We start from the raw sequence: 20,640 nt of genomic DNA on the forward strand, positions 1-20,640 counted from the left end.
GCAGTGGCAGCTGCGAGTTCAAGGGGAATTGGGAAGAGCCAGGATTTCATGAGTGGCTACCAAGAATTTACTGCAGGGAAAAAATGCTAATTAGGTTTTTTGTTTAATTTTTAAGTAGTGGAGTAAAAATTAAACCCAAACAACTCCAGCATGGCTGAGGAGGAGGATGAGAAAGTGCTCAACAGAAGTTGGGAATAAAGGGATTAGAGGAACCAAAGGATTTCTGTAAAATGTTGGAAGGAGCTTATAAATCTCTAATTTTGGTCTGTTTCCCCAGTTCATGAACATTTCATGCCTCTGTCTTACTATAAATCAGTTTAAAAGTTTAATTTTTGCTGAGTTTCAGCTCAGGTGTCACAGAAAATGGTGAATCCAAAGCCACCTCCTCGTGGGTGATTCTCTCCTTGCAGTTTTTGCATCACCTTTAAACACATTAATTTTGTTAATTTGGGTTTTTTTGTCGTTTTTTTTTAGGGGGCAGCACTTAAATACTTGCCAGCAATTGTCAACGATGTGAAATTAGTGTTTGATCCAAAGGAGCTCAGGTGAGTAGAGTTAATTAAGAGTGGAGTGTTAATTTTATATAAATATTTATTTATAAAGATATATATAAAATATACACAAATATATAAAATACACATAATAGATAAAACTATAAAACCACAACCTATATATATTAATATTTTTATGTAATTACTATATATATGCTCTCTATAAAAACTACAAAAATATATAAAACTATAGAAATATCTACTGAGACAGTGAAATATGGATCACCTGAGAAGTTTTATCACTTTGGTTTTATTACATTTTTTTGTCCCTTGCAGGTATTTTTTAAGGGCCTGTTTTTAAAAAAAAAAAATGTTTAACAAATACCTGACAAACTTTGCAGTACAAACAATTAGCAAGAATTATTAATCAGGCAACTGCCATCAAAACTCTTGGGCTGGACCATGATGCTTCACTCTTTCAAGTATAAATGCCATGTAAACAATAAAACAATAAATAATTTAGTGAACCCTATTGCTGGATCGATGTTTCAGTAGCTCATAAACACGGCAGTGTTGTTAGTAAATAAAAAGGACAAGAGGAGGATGTTTAAGAAATAAAAAAGCAGCAGAAGAACCAAATATAAACTGGTATTTCAGAAGGACTTTTAGCTTAAAGAGAAAAATATAATTTTATTTTTCATGTTGCTGTTACACACTGAAAAAAACCATAATTAAATCTGATTTTACTCCACAAACCCCTCTAAATTTTGTCTGGTTTTATTTCTTTGGTCTTGATATGTCAGAAGGAGGAAAATATGAGATAAAGTAGGGGTAAAATAAATAAATACAATTTTAGTTTAATGTTCCAGTGGCCTGAGGAACCTGGCATTTACCTTCTGCTTGCCTAAACTGTGGAATGTTTTACGTCAACACTTCCCTGAGCTTAGGAAACCCAGACTTGTAGAGTTTCTGGACTAAATAATAATTTTGGTATATGACAGCAAAATTCCTGGGAAAAGAGAAAGGAAAATGCAGGACTTGGCCTGTTTTACCCTAAATATTACATTTTTTCTATGGTATCACCAGTACAAATTGCAATTTAATACTGGGAGTGTTTAAATTGAGGTTGGCTTCTAATTAGAAATGAAGTCTCAATAGGCAAAGCAAAGAATCCAAGATTTTAGGAAGCGATGCAAAATTATTGAAAAGTCTTGTCAATATTAGGTGGGAGCCCAGCTGATGAGTGTGATGCTTTATCCTAAAATGTTCCTTTTTGGGTTTTTTAATTATGTTTTTTTGTTGGTAGCTTACAATGTTAATTATCACCTTATTTTTGGCATCATGAATGTTCTGATTGACGTGAAGCACAGGCAAGGAAGATTTGAAACCTAAAACCTTCAGTGAGACACGGATGAAGAGTCTAAAACTGAGCTAAAAGGGAAGGGGACAAAAGAAATTACATTAAAAATTAAATTTGTTGGAAAACTATTAATGATTCTCTGATTTTTTTAAATTTTTTTTTTTAGTGTCTCAACAGTATTGAATTTGCTCGTTCAAAAGCACAGGCAAGGAAGATTTGAAACCTAAAACCTTCAGTGAGACACAGATGAAGAGTCTAAAACTGAGCTAAAAGGGAAAGGGACAAAAGAAATGACATTAAAAACTAAAGGAATTTGTTGGATTCTCTGATTTTTTTTTTTTTGCTTTTTTTTTTAGTGTCTCAAAAATATTGAATTTGCTCGTTCAAAAGCATGAAGCTGTGTGTCTGGTGCTTTATTCCTGGATGTTTTTCCATGGTTTGGAGGGGAGTTTAATGGATTTTTGCTTTTTCTGTGTGTGCAGCAAGCTCTTCACCGAGTTCATCCTGAACGTGCCCGTGAGCCGCTTGACCATCCAGAAGCTCTACTGCCTCATCGAGATCGTGCACAGCGACCTCTTCACCCAGCACGGTGAGCAGGCACAATTCCAGGGCTTTATTCCCTGTCCCAGTCCCTCCTGCCATCCCTCTGGAGCCTGGGGCACCTTAAGGGACAAAATTTCAAACCAAACCCGAGGCTGGCTTGGGTGGGAAGGGACCTTAAAGCTCTTCCAGTGCTTGGTGGGCACCTTCCTGTTACCACTGAAGATGAATTGATCACACAGACACAGGTCGAGGTGTGGTGAAAAGAAGAGAAAGTTTATTTTTCCTGCCAGGATTTATAGGCTCCTGACCATGGCCAGGGATTGGATGGTCAGGATAACACTTTCTCACTGCACTGGCCATGAGAGATGCCCATCACAAGACGTGGAACAGAAAGAATGTACACATATCTATGTTTACAGTTACTGTCCTGGGAAAGTCCTTAGAAAACCATGGCAGCAAGCTCAGAAGCTGAGTTTTCAGGGCGACACCTTCCACTATCCCAGGCTGCTCCAATCCCCATCCAGCCCAGCCCTGGGCACCAGGAGAATCCTGACACTTCAGGTTATAAATGGTAAAGAAGTGAAAGTGCAAAATGACCAGAAAACCTCGTGGTTTGTTTAAAAGCAGCTGTGTTATCGGCCTCTGCTGTAACTTTGTGCTGGGGTTTATCAAAAATCATGAACTCAGCTTTTGTGCCCAGTGGGCTGGTGTGGGGGAATGGAGGTTTTTGATGTCCTCTCTGCACTGGAGCTGTTCCCTGGCTGAAGGAGAGCAGCACAGAAACTTTTCAGAGGCTGCTGTTCGTCCATGCCTTATTATTTTCTCCTCTCCCATTAATGGGCCAGTGAAAGATAAGTTCAGCCAATTCTCCTACAGATTTCCTCCTTTGAGGTGAAACACTTGATGCATTTTCAGGCTGGCTGCAGGTTAAACTGAGCCAAACAAAGTGTTTGTGTGCTGGCAGGGAAGGTAATGAGGGAGCAAATAGGCACTGGTTCAGTGGGAAAGGAGATTTGGAAGGATTCTGCTCTCAGATCACAAAAACTGAGACCACTGAATGCTGATGAAACAAATTTTGCTGGTTCCAGTTTAAAAAAATCTTGGTGGATTGGCATTTTGGTGGTTTTATACCTCTCTTACAACCACTGAGAAACAGTTTATCACCGGTGTCACCGTGTGTAGAAACTCGGTAGAAACAGCAAGTCCCGACTTCATCTTCACTTCTAAAATGATTTGAAATTATCCAGCCCTTAAGTGCTGGATTTTCAAGAAGTAAAAGCAGGAATACAGATGGAGTTTCTTCTGTTGGGGCCTGGGTGAAATGGTGTCCCCAAGAAAAATTGAGTATTTCCTGGGAAGAGCTGTGCATCAATGTTACTCCTTTGCTTCATTCATTGCCAGGACTTTGGGGCAGAAGTCAGTGATATCAGGGATCATCCTTTACTCTCCTGGGGAGGAAGAAATGGAGATAAGTCAGATAAAACAAGAAACTGAGTGTAAAACACACCCCTGAGAAAGGCTAGAGGGACATGTGGTGTGTTTGCCCCATCAATCTTTGCCTTCCCTTATTGCAGCAGTTCTGTTTTCAGAGGGGCAGGAGCTGGGAACTGTGTGTGGCTGGTTTGTTTTTCAAAGCTGACTCCCAAACTCAGCCCTTCAGGGTGAGGGGAATGGTGTAGTCCAACTTTATTGAGCTGCTGAGAAATTGAAATGGCTCTGTTTTAATGAGAGGGTGATTAATCAGGGCCCAGGCCAGGTTTGCTGACAGAACATCGCTGCTTAATGGCTCTGAGATCTTATCAGGAGGCTCCTAAGCAAGGTTTTCCTGTCACTGCCTGTTAGGAGTGTCTTAAATCCAACATCCTTTGCTGGGGCTGGGATGGGGATTCCAGGCACGTGCACTGACCCAAACCTGGGATTCCCATGGATGTCTCAGGGTTTTTATTCACTGAACAAAGTGTGGCCTGTAAAGCTGCTCTTGCCTCACAAAGTCCCAGGTAGGGCTGGAGGGACCTTAAATCCCACCCATCCCACCCCAGCCATGGCAGGGACACCTTCCCCTGTCCCAGCTGCTCCAGCCCCAATGTCCAGCCTGGCCTTGGGCACTGCCAGGGATCCAGGGGCAGCCCCAGCTGCTCTGGGAATTCCATCCCAGCTCCTCCTCACCCTCCCAGGGAACAATTCCTGCCCAAAATCCCATCCAGCCCTGCCCTCTGGCACTGGGAGCCATTCCCTGTGTCCTGTCCCTTCATCCCTTGTCCCCAGTCCCTCTCCAGCTCTCCTGGAGCCCCTTCAGGCCCTGGCAGGGGCTCTGAGCTCTCCCTGGAGCTTCTCCTCTCCAGGTGAGCCCCCCCAGCTCTCCCAGCTTTTCCTCATAGGAGAGGGGCTCCTTCCCTCTGATCTTCTCATTGTAATTCCACATCAGGATCATTCTTTGAAGTTTGTGTCTGAAGCCTCAGTTGTGCTGGGAACCTTTCATAAACATTCAAATTCACTTGAAAATAAATCAAACCCCTATACACAGCCTTTTTTTCAAATTTAGATTTTCCTGTCCCTTGCTCTGTGGGCTTGAGTTGTTGCCTGCCCTTTGTGCTTCTCACTGATTCAGGAATTTTAAACTGATAGGGAATACTTTCATATAAGCTGTCAACTAATCCTGGATCCTGTTGCACAAATGAGATTTTCTTTCCTAAAAGCAATATGCACTATACAGGATTGTGGACTTAAGGCAGGCTGGCAAATGCACAGGAAATTTCATCAGCCTGTTTCTGGTGGAGAAAAAAAGGCTCTAATTCTGTGCCTTGAGAGGTCAAAGAAGATTTATTTGTGTCTCCAGAAGAATTAAAATTCAAAATACATGAATTTGTGAAGCTTGAGGGACTTGGGGGTGAGAGGGGTGGGTGTGTGAAGCCGTTTGCTGAAGAATTTTGCTTTAGTGATGTCGTTGAGTGATTGATGATTCAGTGAGAAATCTGGAGAGTTTGGGACCTTGGATCACAATGGAGTCTGGTGGGTGGGGTTTGTGTGTCTTTAAAAAATAAAAAAGTAAAATATATTTTTAAAATTTATTTTATTCATATTTATAAACACAAATATGAATATGTAGTAATTAGATAAATAAATAATGTTTCCATATAGAAGTAATTGCATCTATAAATAAATAACATTCCTACAACCTTATAATAATATAATATATATAATCTTATATATAATTTTCATTTCACTACTTAGAAATTAAACAAAAAGGCATAAACATAATTTTTCCCTGAGTGTGGAGCTGTTTAATAATATTTTAGTGGATATTTTCAGTGCTCATGGTTGGGAGTTAAATGAAGTGTCCTATCCTTGCAAACGTCAAGGTTTTGGTTTATGTAAACAGTGATTTGTCTGATTTGTTTTGTCCTATGGAGTTATTTGGATTCGCTGTTGCTTTGTTTTCCAAATGACTTCCAGCTGATTGCCAAGTGAGCTGTGGAGCTGCTGTAGTTAGAAAGAGAAAATCCAGGGATTTTTCCATGAGGAATTTGAGTCTATTGGATATTAGCAGACAACATTTATAAGATTTCTTATTGTTCAGTTATGACTCAACTCACAAGCTGTGAAGTGGAAACAAAGTTACTGAGCACAGGTTAAATTTCTTTGGCCACTCAAATGAACCGTAAAATAAATTGATTTATCAGTCTTCCCAGAAATAAAATGTTTTTATTGACACAAATTTATGGTGTGTATTCACCTTCAGCAGAGCTCCTGTGTTCATTGAAGGCTTTCATTGAGTGCTGCTAATTGATAATTCCTGCTGAGCGTCCTCTGGTACAGATGAATATTTGATTCTCTCTGACATTAAATCACCACAGGCTGGACTTTGCTCTGGAACAGATGTGGAATTATCATTGTCTGTGATCACTGTGCAGCAGATCCTGAGCTGGCTTGGGAGCAGGAACAGGAGTTCTGGACCGTGAAGTTCCCCATGAATCCGGGCTGGGAGCTGTTTGTGGCTCCCAGTGTTGGGGGTTCACCTTTCCCCCTCTGTTTCCCAGTGATCTGTGCAGAGGCCATCAGTGTTTTTGGAAATAGTTCATAGCAAAGATGCCCTGAAAATCTCATCTTCTGGTAGGGGATGGCACCACAGCACTGGGTTGGTTGAAACATCCCAGAGTCATGGAGTGGTTTGTGTTGGATGGGACCTTAAAGCTCATCCCATTCCATTCCTCTTGGACAGGGACACCTTCCCCTGTCCCAGCTGCTCCAGCCCCAATGTCCAGCCTGGCCTTGGGCACTGCCAGGGATCCAGGGACAGCCCCAGCTGCTCTGGGAATTCCATCCCAGCTCCTCCCCACCCTGCCAGGAACAATTCCTTCCCAAAATCCCATCCAGCCCTGCCCTCTGGCACTGGGAAGCCATTCCCTGTATCCTCCACTCAGTTCTCTCCTGTCAGGGAGTTGTGCAGAGCCAGGTCCCCCCTGGATGTCCTGACTGGGTCCCCCAGCTGCTCCTCACCACCCTTGGGATGATTTGTGCAGTTCCCAACCCATTTTGTGTCCCCCCACGTTTCTCAGCAGCCCAGGTGGGAGCTGAGGAGCCCTGGCAGCTCCACCCAAGGGAGGGAGTGTTCTGTGCTGGTTGTGTAATTCCAGACTAAGCCCTGTGACAAATCAATCAGTTTTCCCTTCCTCAGAAATCCAGCCTGACTGCCTCCCCCACTGATCAGCGTAGCTCCAGCCACTGGAACTCAGAGGTGACTTGGATATTAAATTGATCTTTGCCCCCTTCCTACCAGTGGGGCTTAGCAAGGCTGTGGAACATTCTCAACCCTCTCTAATTAGGGGTCTTTTAAGTTATTAAAGACTGATTCACCTCTCAGGCTTTGCAGAGACGTTCCTGTGCCTGTCCTGGAGTGCTCAGCAGTTGGGCTTTGGGGTTCTTCCCCTCCCCTGCATTTGGGGACACTTTATAGAACATGACCCCTCTGCCCTGTGGGGTTTTGCTTCATCTGCTCTTTCCTTTCCATGTTAGTCCAAAATTCAGGGAGCAACATATCCTGAGGTTTCCCAAATGCAGGCTGTGATCACAGAGCATCTTTGGGGCAAATCTGCAGAACCAAGCTGTTCACTGGGCTGACATTTATATGGATAATTAGTAATTAATTTGGACCTGGCGGTTCCCTCCATGTAAGAACAGTTTGAGTACTTGAGCAAGGAAGGGATTTTTTTTTTAATAGAGTCAAGTAGTCAAAGGTTGTAGCAGTTCAGAGGCAGAAGTTTTTAAGGTGAGGTGAGGTTTTGGTTGAAAAGCTTGAAGTTAATTTATTTTTCCTGATTTTTTTTGTGTCTTATGTAAGCACTGAAGCACATCAGCCTGAAGGCCCTGAAAGCTGTGTTTGTAACCTCGTGTTTTGTGTGCAGACTGCAGGGAAATCTTGCTGCCAACAATGACAGACCAGCTCAAGTATCACTTGGAGAGACAAGAAGATTTGGAGGCTTGCTGCCAGTTGCTGAGTAACATCCTGGAAGTGCTCTACAAGAAAGATGTGGTGAGTGCAGGGTGGCTCTGTGATGAGTAACACTTCACAGAAATTGTTTTAGTGAAGTGAATTAAGCAGGTAACTCCTGAAGCTTTAGATTTTTTTATTTTTCTTTTCTATAACCTCCTAACCAGCCTTTTCTAGCTGTTAGTTTTCCAGTGATGAGGATGTGTTGTGTGGCATCTCACACATCACACCCAGCACAGCACTTGTTGTTTCTGAGGCACATCCAGTACAGCTTCTCTGGTTAGATAGTGAGTAAATAAATATCCTTAGGAGTTAAACTGTGCTCATTTACTGTGCCTGGCCTCTTCCAGGTGGAAAACGTTTTGTTTTGATGGTTTTTCTTTTCTCCCATGGGCATTTTGGGAAATGTGCATTTGAGTTCTATTGTTGCTGACATGGTTCCCAGACATACAGCATGTGTAATATCCCTTTTTTTTGCCATAATAGTCTATTTTTTGCTTTCTCTTGATCTGAACAAACTTAAAAATATTGATGCTTTGCCAGAGAGCTGCAGTGCTTTGATGCTCTCCTAAAATTTGGGGTGCTGCTGCTGCCTGAACCTTCATACACTAACTCAGCTGGAAGGGACCTGAGGGGTCAGCTACTCACATCCTCTCTGGTATCATATTTAATTGTGGGGTTTTGGGTTTTGCTCTGAGTTTTTGTTTTTGGAAGTAGCTCTGGAAGTGTGGCTGCTTCAGAGAGAGGGTTGTTCTACAGGAGGAATTTGGTTCTGGCAGCTTGGCTGCTCCTGTCAGTCTTTGTTGGCTGCTTTTCTCTCCGTGGTGAGAACCCACCTGCAGCTCCAGCCTCTCCCAGGCTGCTCCTGGCAGCAGGGCCAGCTCCTGGGTGAGTTTGTGCTGGGGATGGATCGTCCTTCAAATATGCACATCTATTTTTCATCCATAAACTAAAAGATGGGAGCAAAGCTCATCTGTTTCTTTCTCCTTGTTGTGTTTTTGGCTCCGTTTTTTGCCCACTGTGTGAAGTTTCTGGACTTGTCCTTAAAAGCTGCTTGGAATGAATATTTCATTTTAACTCTTTCAAAAGTAGTGGTGGATTGCTTCTAATATTGACTGAAATTGGCAGTTCCTTAATGAAAGTTTTGCTTTGCTTTTCTCTTCCTTTTAATTGAGCTGTTGCAGAGCAGCCCCCCCACCCCGAACTGGTAATGCCTGTGGGGGTTTGATGTTGGAAGAATGACTTGGGGAAAGAAAATTAATGGGTGACTAAATGCCATAGGCTGCATTTCCAGGGTTTTGGCTTTTCATTGGCATTGTAACAGCACATTTTCATTTATCAGTAACATTAGTAACATATTAGTAACATATCAGTATTAGCAAAATAACACTTAGTTGAAGTGGGAGACTCATTCCCTGCTTTTGATCAACAGCAAGTGATGTTTTATTTGATTTTCACCAGACAGGTGGGTTGAAAAGCAGCACAAATAGTTGAGTTGTGTTTGTAGTTATCACTGATTTATTCCTTGTCCTCAGGGCCCCACACAGCGCCATGTCCAGATCATCATGGAGAACCTGCTGAGGACAGTGAACAGAACTGTGATTTCCATGGGACGGGACTCAGAGCTCATTGTGAGTAAACTCAAACACCTCTGTCACATCTTCCTGAACCTGCCTGTAATAGGATTGTAATCCCAGGTGACCCAAAGCAATCAAAATATCCTCTCTTTCTCTCTCTCTGTGTGCTCAGGAAGCTGGAAAGCACTGCCTGGTAATTTTACTGTGCTTGACACAGGGGAAGAGAAAAAAAAATAAAAATAAAAGAGGCTTGAAAAATATCTGTGAGCAGGTGATTAGCCAGGATTGATATCTATGTGCACCAAAATGATGTAGGATTGGTAATTAGCCAGCTGAGGAGTGTGGAAATGAGACTTGGCTGTTGTTATTGCATTACAAGCATTTACTTGTCTTTTTGACTTAAATTGAGATAACCAAGGTAAGTGTCTAAATGACTGAAGAACAGAGGCCAAAATTAAGTTTAGAGGAAGGACTGATGCAAACGACCCTATTGACTTAACACTATGCTTTTAAAGCCTTATACTTGAATTTTTCCACTGTTAATTAATTAATATTGGACTAAATAATGAAAAAGATAGTAAGGCCTGTTGATATCTGAGATGGGGATGAGTCTGAGTGTGTTCTTGGGAGTCTCTGTGTGTATTTGCCTTGTCTTGTATTGTTTTGTAGCTGTCTGCATCTGGCAGCTGATCCCATCAGCAGGTAACTGGTGAAAGTTGAGCCAGGTTTGTGCTGTGTCTGAGCACTTGTCCCTCAGTTCTGCATCACTTTCGCTCACTTTGGCTCAATGCACTGATTTCTTACCACAGGGTTAATTGTTAGTCAGATAGATGAGTCCATCAGCAACTTGATTTTTTGATCTCCTCTTTCCTTCCCAATTTGAATTCTCCCTGTAATTGCACACAGTGATGTTTGACTTTTACAGGGCTCTGTGTCCTCAGCACATCCTCTGTACCTCCTGCTGCCCATTCCCTTGGCATTTGGGGTGCTCATGTTGGCAAATCTGCAGTAATTTTGTCTTTGGTGCATCGTCCACTGGCTTAGTTTTGGTTTTCCACTTGGATCACTTTGGGTTTTGTTGTAAGGAAGGGTTAATGGGTGTCCAGATCCATTGTTGGAGCAAGAAGTCACAGAATCCCTGGATGGTTTGGGTTGGAGGGACCTTAAAGCTCATTCTGTTCCATCCCTGCCATGGGCAGGGACACCTCCCACTATCCCACGGTGCTCCAAGCCCTGTCCAGCCTGGCTTTGGACACTTCCAGGGATGGGAATCCACATCCTCTGTGGGGAAGTGGTTCCAAGCAGATCATTCCTACAGAATATTCCAGTGCTGGGATGCAGTAACAGTGCAGGGAAGTCGACTTGTGTGTTATTTTAACTTCCTCAGTTTCAGGCTGAATGTGAGTTAATTATTGTTTTGATGAACGTGATTTAGGTGATATTTAAAAATGTTAATTATGCCTTTTGCAGTTAGCAGAGCAGATTTGAAAACTTGTGTGTGTGTTTGAACTCAGAACAGTGATATTAAAGATGTGCATTGTGCTGGTGAGCACAGCCTGAATCCCTCCACGCACAGCCTCTATAATCAGCTAATGAACACAGAGATTTCAGGGTATTTTTAATGAGTACTTACTCCTACCTTACAATGCAGCCTTTTCTGAAGAGATTCCCCTGTTAAATAACCAGCCACAACTCATTTTTGTGGTGTCAGCAATGGAGGAGGAGTAGAATGAATAATAATAATTAGGAAGCACAGCTTGACCTCTCTTGGATCAGATTTGGGTTGAAATGATGCAGTGACCTTTCTTTTTTTTTAGTTTTACCTGTAATAGAGAATTAACCACACGGAGTGACTGGAAGGAAGAAATTTGAAATACCTGACAGAGGTCAAGTAATGATAACTTCTTTAAAAGAAGTAAAATATAGCACATAACCAATTTTTTTATTCTGTAAGTGTAACTGCTGATGTCCTAAAGCTGGCATGTTTTCTCCTTGGAAAAATACTTAGTGACACCATCTCCATCCAAAACTTGATGTTACATAATGCAGTTTGTGAGCAGGGGAGGAATGTCAAGGATTTAAGTGCTGAAGTGAAAAGTTTTAATTACAGGATGAGCCTTTTCTACAGCGTTGAACTGGACAGTTCCCTTTGGCTCTGCACATTTGGTTTTCATTTTTTTCCTCCTTAAATGTGAGCTCCTTGATAAAATAAAAGGAAGTTTTGTCTTATACCTTCAAAAGAGAATTACCTTCAAATAAGAGACTAGTTGCAAGGAGGAGAACCAGATATTAAGTGAAATGAAATGTAAATGATAAGTTTAAAATCTGATTTGTCAATAGTTTTGGTAAGAAGACAATTCTTAATCCTCGTTGCTTTTGGACTGTTTTTCCCTCTCTAAGTCTCACTGATGGTTTTCACTTGATCCATTTGCTGAATAGAAGATTCTATTATTATTATTTATATTTATTTTATGTAATGATTCTATTATTAGTGCAGGATGCAGCCTGAGGGTGCTGAGCTGTGTCCTGCTGCTCCAACCTGCCTGGTTTAGGTTAATTTTGCTCCTGCCTCGAGCTGCTGCTGCTCCTGGCACAGTGAGAAACCACCTGGAAAAAAAATCACAAAACCTTTCTTACGGCAGAACACATTGCCTGAAGAAAAAGTAAATTGAGCAAACTTCCTTGAGCCTTTGGAAGGGTGGTTTTAAACCATCTCTTTCCTTTCCTGGTGGCTTTTGGACAATGTTGGGTTCCACGTGAGGCAACATCTCGGCCTCCTCCAGTAAATCAGGACAGGGCAGCCTCGGTGGCAGCTCCAAAATGATCCATGGCTGCTCCTTCTCCTCGTGTCAGCAGCTTGGGATGTGCCTCACTTCCAAAGCTGAGGAAAGCAAACTCTTTTAATTCCTGAAAGGAAATCTCCTGGCCTAGGGGAAGATTGGGGTTGGAATGAGATGATCATAAGGTCCCTTCCAACCCAAACCATTCCATGTTCCTTTGGTTTTAACTTCCAAGAGTGTGTCCTTGAGGAGAGTGGCTCTGGGGAACATCCAGAGGTGTATGGGGAACAAAGTCAGCGCTGTGACTGGAAAATGGATTGTTCTGGATGTTGGTGTGGGAGTAGGAAGCACTGGGCAGGACTCTGTGGTGATGCTGATGAATGGAATCTTCTCCACTTTGCTGCTTTCCCCTCCGTGCTTTGGGAAGAGAATGAGGTGAAAGCAGAAGAGAAATGATGCAGGAGCCATCAGAAGGAGAAAAAGGGATTTGTGGAGTCTCTGAGGGTTCTGGAAGGAGACTGAGAAGGGGAATCCCTGTGGGGTGCAGGTGACACCTGAAACAAGGAGAGTGACAAGGGTCATGCAGAGCAGAGTGGCACTGATGGGAGAACTCTGGATAATCAATTAATCAGTCAATCAGTCAGTCAATCAATCAATCACCATGGTGGATTGTCCATCTCTCGGCACTTCCAGACTGGAGGCCTCTCCAAAAGGCTGTAAAATACAAGTGAAATCCTGAAATAAGAGTTACTGATGGTCACAGGAGACTTCTGGGGCTGCACTTAGTTATTCAGGAGTTGAATCTGGATGTAAATTTATCTTCCTGTGCCTTAAAATCAGTCCTGGTCAGGCTTCATGGATTCCAAAATGCTGAGGAGAAAACCTCATTTCCTTCACCAAACTTCTCCCATGTAAAACTGCTTTGCTGTATTGAGTCACATGTTTTCTTCTCTTTCAAAATCATTTGAAATCACATATTACAAGCTAATTTCACTGCCACTGAAGCCATCATTTTATTCCATCACCAATACTGAGTTCTTTTTTTTGTGTTGTCAAACCATCCCTGTTGCATTCCCTCCCAACGTTTATGGGAATGAGCTGCACTCACCTGAGCAAATGGACACATTTGTAGCACTCCAGTTATTTTAATGAACCACAGATGGCTTTTATGGAATATTAAAAATCTTCATGCAGTCCCTTTTGTTGTCCCAGACAAAATAGTGTTGGTGCAGTTGGGTTTTCAGTGGCAGTCTGGTTCAATTCCAGCTCAATTCCAGCAGCAATATATAATATGTGGTAATACACAGGTCCTGGGATAATCTAACAGCTGACTTGGTTATGTTCATGAAAAACATAAACTTGGTAAAGTTCATGAAAAATGACCCAATTTGATTGGAAAAAGTGATTTAACCTTTAAAACATCGAGTGGAATTAAAGGCATGGACAGTGGTTTTGCATTTTAGGCAAGAAAAAGCAAACACTTTGTACCCATGGTAGGATTTTCCAGTTTTAATCATGTTGGTTTTTTTTTTGTTTTCAGTTTATCCTGGATTTTTAAAAGTATTTTTACAGTTATTTTTGTTTTCATTTTTAAGAAACCAAGTGCTACTCACAGGAATAGTGTTTTCCTCATAGTTCTAAACCAAAGAATGCAACTGTTGCTGTGGGAAAATTATAAGGACTCAGCAAAGAACAAGGGATATAAAATCACTGCAGTATTTATTGGCTAAAAAGTATTTTGAAGCAGGAGATGGGAGAAGTGCAGCTAGAAAATCAATGTATGAAGTGCAAAGGACTGCCAGTGAATCCAGCAAAGCCACACTGAAAATAAAACCTCATTTTTCTCATTAGAACCTCCAAGATCTTCTACATGAAGAGGAAAATAGCTCTGTCACATTGAACTAAAAGCTCTAAAGAATTAGTTTGTTTTTGTTTTTTTCTCTTGGTGTCTATCTAACCTGAGCCTGAGTGATTCTAAAGGCAATACAATTATGATACATTTTACACACTTGCAAAAACATTTTATTACAAAGTACATCGGAGGGTACCAGAGAACACCAGATGTCAGTCGGAAGCAAGACTCTATGGTAATGTCAGCTTTCCCCAGGTTTAAAAAAATGTAAAAAATTAAAAATTTGCAACTTCTTAAGAAAATAGCCTGGACATGTACAGAACACTCTGTGAGAACTTTCCCTTTGAGCTCTTGGTTTCTCCAGTTGGAGTTTCCTCCCTCTTTTCCCGTGATTCCAGGAGCTCTGGATCGGTCAGGAACCACAAACAGGTTGGGTTTGTGGCAGGGTCCCTGCACACACACAAAGCTGCTGAGGGGTGGCACTGAGGATTTGGGAACTGATTGCCATGGAGAGATGCTTGGTTTAATCTCTTTAAAAAACCCCAAACACTAGGCCTGATAGCATGGAGGAGTGCATTAATTACTGGTGTTATTTTAATGATGGATACTGCTGTGTTTTCCTTGTTCTGCCCATTTTTTGAGATTCCTTTCTGCTTAGGAAAAAAAAAAAGTAATTTTTGTTTAGAAATATTTGGGTTTCTAAGCCGTGTTGTGTGGGCTGTTTTTTAAACAGTTCTGTATTTTAGTTAAAAACAATATAAAATACATGAAACACGGGTTTTTTTCCACATGAAACAATGACCCTTCCTGGTGTACAGGATCACCTTCCTAATCCTTCAACTCCCACCAGAGGATTTCAGGATTTGCTTCTGTGCAAGAGCTCGTAGCCCTCTTGAAGGTCTACTGCAAATATTGAGCTGGCCATAGGCATCTTCTGCATTTCTATTCCCATTTTAACTTGCTTTTCTTGCTCTTTGGGGGAAAAAAAATGGAGTTATTTTCCTCTCAGGAATAAATTGGATGCTGAGCTAAGAGGAGAAACAGTATAAAAGAAAAACACTGCCTCAGATTTTTAGTACATACAAATAAATGATTCTTGCACCTAAAGGCTGAAGAATTTGTACTTTCCTGCTGCTACAGGGGATGCAATTTCAAACCCAGTTTGTCACATGCAGCTCAAATTATCTGAAATCCTTGGGGAAAAATCCCAAGCCAAACCAAAAGACAGGATTCCCACTCCCTGGCCACTTCTAGCATGAGGAATTTTTCCACCAATGGTCATTTTAGATGCAAGTTTAATGACAGCAGCAGATACTTAAAGGAAAAATTGCAGTTTATACGTCAGAGCAAAATTTTAAGTGCCATTTCAAAAAAAAACCCAAACCAAATTAGGAAAAATCTGATTCCCATCTCTCCCCTAAGCATTTCAATTACTGAGTACAATTAATAGATCGAGATATAAATTATAATAAGCTGGGAAACCCATCTGAGAAGCTTAATTCATAAATAAATAAATAGCATTTCAAATTTCAGCTCCTTCCAAGCAGCGCTGCAGCCTCCTCATCTCCTGGTGCCTTCTTGCAGTAGTGGAGAGGTTTTTCCAAAGACTGTTACAAAAAAAAAATACTAACCCATGGCAAAGGCAAACAATGGGGGTTGGGATGGGTCTGTTTTGGGCTGGGGTTTTGTTCCTGCGTGGTTGAGACTTTTCCAAGGTGACACTGAGGGGTTGTCCCAGGGACCCTGTGAGCTGGAGGTGCTTAAAGGCTGGGCCTGATTTTTGGGAGCTTTCTGGCCGCTCCCCCGCCGGGGCTGAGCAGCAGAGAGGTTCTTCTGGTGGTGAGGACACAGCTAAACCAGAAATGATGTTGAAATGTGAGAGCTTGGTTGGAGTCTACATCGCATGAAGGCAGAGAATACACCACAGTCACATCTCGGAGATCGGCGCGGCCTCGGGCCGCGGGAAAAATTGTGCTTTGTCCAGGAATTCTGTGCTGAAAACTGCACTCCCCGATCAACATGGAGCTGTAAAACTGAACACCACTGCACACATAAGGCTTGCTCCTTATTTTTCCCCCTCGTTGTTGTCCAGAGACAACAACCCAGCCCCCCAAAAGGCTTTCACCATTCCTGTGGGAGCAGGATGCCGGCCTACGCTTTAACAGCAGCGCGACGCTTACGGATCTGAGCGGAGGATGGGGGACACGGGGAACAGTTTTACTTTCCCATCTTTGTCCAGATTTCCATTCAGGTTTTACATCCCACATTGGCAAACTGCAAGCAGAGGTGGGCAGGGGGTTCCCCGAGCCCGTGCTCCTGGGCATGAGTCCGTCGGTACAAAGGCCTTTTTGGTACACGCGGTGAGAACTGGCCAGGACGCTCCTCCTTCCACCAGGATCCCGTCAGAGGTGATGGATACAACTCCAAATATTTGTCAAAGAAGGCCTTGAACTCCACACATAATGGACTTGGGTTAAAGGAACCAGAGTTTCCATCTTCCATGCTTTTTTGATTCAGTTTTGGATTTTTGCTTGGGAGTAGAGGAGTAGCTCTCCTGAGAATAAGGCAAAGGTGCAACCTGAGTTTCCTCAATAGGATGAAGTTTTCTCAAAACTGGCTGTAGTTTATCTTCTTGCTGTTTAAAATCCAATTCCACGCTAGAAATGGGAAGAAAAAAAACACTCATTATTTATGATGATAAAAAAAAATGTAACCCAATGTCTAAGTGCTTAATTTATGGAGGTTAAATGGTTGTGGCACCAAAATGGAAAGGGCAAGTTCAAAAAGGGACATATCACAGAGGAGCAATAGGAATGGGATTGTTCAGCTTTTCCCTGCTGTTAAGGAGGGTCTTGAGGCTTATGGTGGAGGTGCTGGGAAGTGACTGAATGCTAGAAATACAGCTTTTTTTTGGTGAGAAATGATTTTTGAGGGTTTCCAGGCTCAATTCTCCCTTCTGGGAGGTCAGGGTGGCAGCCAGGCACCAGCATCTTGTTCTTTGGGTAAGAACCAAGGAGGTTATCCCAGAAATTCTTTACCTGAGCTGTTCCTTGCCACTTTTACTATGGAAAAGATTAATTTCACCAAGTTCCTGTTGTATGTATAGACTCATATGCATGTGTGGGATAAATAGATCAATTAAAAAGCAATTCTCCTTTATAGTGCATCCTTGCCTTCAGAAAACAGACTGAAGCTGTCAAATCCCTGTCCTGAATTCCAAACACTGTCGGCTACAAATTCCTTCCAGCAATTAAGAACCACAATTGAGATGAAATTCCAACCCTTATTTAAGCTTTGTGCTGCAGAGCATTTTGAGGCCACCTTATAAACCAAAGGAACCACAGCATAAAATGGAACAAAAATCCCATCTGATGGTGGAAACTGAATTTTGGCCCCTCAGAAATACCCTGGAACTCGGTGCTTTTGGCTGGGTTTGTGCAGCAGCCTCTGGCCACGTTCTGCATTGAGGCTGTTCCTGTCTCATGTAGAATATTTGGGGTTGGAAGTGATCTCTGAAGGATGTCTGGTCCAACCCTGTTGCAGAGGGGCCTCTGGATACCAGAGGGTGAATTTAAAAGGGGGACATTTTGGGAATTTAGACACTTGGATTCATTTATTTCTTCCCTGTCCCCCTCCACTGCTGAATTGTCTTGGGCTTTGCACTGGTTGCTTTCATCATTACCTAAATATGAAATTATCACTCCTGAGTTTGAGTTCACTTTGAATTAGTATTAAATATCTTATTTCTGCCATTGCTTATTTGGAGTGAACCACTGGAGAAGTAAGATGTGATTCCCCAGGTCTGATCCAGAAAGAGATTATTTTAAACTTCAGTTTAAGCCTTGTCTGACTTAAGGGGTGCAGGGATATGGCTCAGAACACCTGCAGCCATTTCTGAGGGAATTCTCCAACAGAATCATTATCAAAAAATCATCTTGGAAAAGAAAATCCAATCAGAAATCATCATCTTGCTAAAGATTTCCAAGGGGAAATTTGGGTGGACTTCACTTTACACAGGCTTTGTAAACTGAGCACAAAATGTCATCTAACACCATCTGCTGATTTAGGTGGGGTTTATTTTCCTCTTTGGAATCAAAGATGCTGAGAGAAGGATAGGGAGAATTTTATGCTTTGTTTTTTTTTTAAAGTGATGATTCTGACTGCAAGGACTCTGGTGGAGCCCCAGAAAGGGGAGCTGGAAAGGTGTGAGATCTTCTTACATCTGGCTTTGCTTAATTTGGTGTTTGGTTTAAGTGTAAAAATCCATTTTTAGCAAAAATTTCAGCATTTCAGTGATTTGGATAAACTCAGTAGCAGAGAAGAGAAATGCATTAGGTAAGAATTCAAATAGAATATTTTAACCATTGCCATGTTTTTAATGAATAAAAAGCCATTCCAAATCAAAGATAATTTTAAACATTTCAGCTCAATGCTGGAAGTGTAAAATGGTGAATTTTCAGGAGGCAGCTGAATTGGTGCAGAAGCACATTCCAAGCCTACTGATTAATATTCCTCCTTGTTAATGGAAAAACAGTGTTGTCTTCAGTGATAACATGTTCTGTGTGCAGTGTAGCTGGCAAAAAATAGTTGGTTGGAGAAGTTCAGCATGAATTTAGTGGTGAGATGTGGATATCAGCTCATTGGGAATGTCCCAGAGCAGGAATTCTGTCAGTAAGACACAGAAAATCTTGGAATGAGGGAGATGCTTCTCTAAGAGCTCACTAAATCTCATTTAAAGTGCAGCATTTAGCATGTATTGTATCTGGTTTTTTTTTCCTCACTATAAAGGTTTTTTTTGAGGAAAAAAAACCCCTTTCAACTCTGGCATTGCCTGAGTTCATTTTTACTCCTTTCAAACATTATTCTTGCAGGGAGGCTCTTAAGAGCTGCTGGAAATTTCTGTAAAAAAAGAAATGGTTATAAAACCCCCTTGCTGAAGAGAGTAATTTTTTATATAATCAATTCCTATTAAAGATAGACCTCAAGAGAAAAAAAGCATCTTAGTTCTGGTCCATCTGACAAGCCCCATGTTATTGCCTTTTGCTGCTGCAGCACAGATCAGCTTCCAGCTCTTCACATCCAAGGGAAATATTTCCCTTCTGAAGGGTATAAAGAGGCTGAAGGAAAAACATTTGTGTTATTTCAGCATTTAGAACGGTAAGTTTTGCAGAATAATTGATTGGTGTCTATCAGCATCAATTTATCCAGCATTGGAGGTGTTTTAATGGAATTGCTCCATCAGGTAAATTATTTGATTGCAAACTTAGGCTTTAACTTATCCCTCTTTGTGCTGCAGAAATAAATAAGACTTTTAAAAAAAAAAAAAAATTCACATTTCTTTCTCTGTTATCTACAGCTGGCTTTATTTGTACTCCTTAATTTTATATTAATCATATTAAATTCTACTAATCATCATCAATGACAGATTCCCAGAAAGGTTTGGGTTGGAAAGGACCTTCAGGATCATCCAGTTCCAACCTTCCACTATCCCAGGTTGCTCCATGCCCTGACCAACCTTTCCTTGGCCACTTCCTGGGATTAAATTCAGCAAACATTCCATATTTGTAGGATTTATTGATATTTTTGTTATCGAGCTGCATTCCTGAGCTTGATTCTGTCACCTGTCACAGCTCTGCCAATCCTGTTTTGCTCAGTGCTATTTCTGTCCCCTCAGCATCTCCAGGTGTCCTCTCTCCAAATGACCTTTTCCTGAAATATCCTCCCTGCCATGTGCCTCTTTTCACTTTCAAACTTGGATTTTGTCCCTTAAGCCTGCCCATAATAACTCCATTAACTTAATTATCCAGGACTCTCCTGTTCTCCTGGCATTACACACGGAGATGGGAATTACTTGCTTCAGAAGCATTTTTACTTTAATAATAGAATCCCATTTTTCAATAGACTGACAATTCTGAACAAGCCCTACAGAAACAAGAGACGAATCTTAAATAGTATTTAATAAAAACCTTGGCCTGACACACCTGGTCAGGACATCCTAAAGCTTTACTTCCCTACATGTTGTTAAATATTGTTAGATTAGGAGCACTGAGAGCTTTTCTGTGTTTAATGTCTATCCCAAATTCTTCCTCCAAACAGAGGGGCTGTTTTTATCAATAACTACAAGTAGTAAAGTTCTATTTGTGATAAATATTTCCATGTTTTGTCCCCAGAATCACTGCAGACTTACAAGGTTTGCAACCAAAACTTCCCATTTTAGGGCAATTGCCTGTGTATCAGTGCAGGAAAATTGGGCCAAATAAAATCAACCAGCAGCCCTTGGATGATTTTATTTTGACACCACCCTGCCAGGGAAGGATTTTTTCCCAAAATCCCATCCAGCCCTGCCCTCTGGCACTGGGAGCCATTCCCTGTGTCCTGTCCCTCCATCCCTTGTCCCAGTCCCTCTCCAGCTCTCCTGGAGCCCCTTTAGGGGACCTGAGGCATTGATGTGATGAATTTGCTGGTTTTGGCTTTTTGTTTCTGACAATTTATGTTAACGAGTTTACTTTTTGCCTGCAGGCAGCAGTGAACCTTTTCTAATTTAGTTGC

The 20,640-nt window shown here is 41.7% G+C and overlaps 2 protein-coding genes across 6 annotated transcripts in view; one reads left to right on the forward strand and one right to left on the reverse strand.

The window, feature by feature from the left end:
• Positions 1-20,640, forward strand: part of DOCK1 (dedicator of cytokinesis 1) — a 266,167-nt gene that overhangs the window by 72,070 nt on the left and 173,457 nt on the right. For all 5 annotated transcript variants that reach the window (XM_058841868.1, XM_058841871.1, XM_058841867.1 and 2 more), the window contains exons 24-27: positions 475-545; positions 2,334-2,440; positions 7,797-7,924; positions 9,418-9,513. In XM_058841868.1, coding sequence (XP_058697851.1) covers positions 475-545; positions 2,334-2,440; positions 7,797-7,924; positions 9,418-9,513 — 402 coding nt within the window. The remainder of the gene's footprint in view (positions 1-474; positions 546-2,333; positions 2,441-7,796; positions 7,925-9,417; positions 9,514-20,640) is intronic.
• The window catches only part of INSYN2A (inhibitory synaptic factor 2A), a 40,818-nt gene continuing 33,939 nt past the window's right edge, over positions 13,762-20,640 (reverse strand). Inside the window, exon 4 of the mRNA XM_058841876.1 lies at positions 13,762-16,748. Within this exon, the coding sequence (XP_058697859.1) occupies positions 16,565-16,748 (184 nt within the window). The 3' untranslated portion in view covers positions 13,762-16,564. The remainder of the gene's footprint in view (positions 16,749-20,640) is intronic.

This window comes from Poecile atricapillus, chromosome 6 (genome assembly GCF_030490865.1).
Source record: "Poecile atricapillus isolate bPoeAtr1 chromosome 6, bPoeAtr1.hap1, whole genome shotgun sequence".
In the NCBI taxonomy this organism is placed as follows: Eukaryota; Metazoa; Chordata; class Aves; order Passeriformes; family Paridae; genus Poecile; species Poecile atricapillus.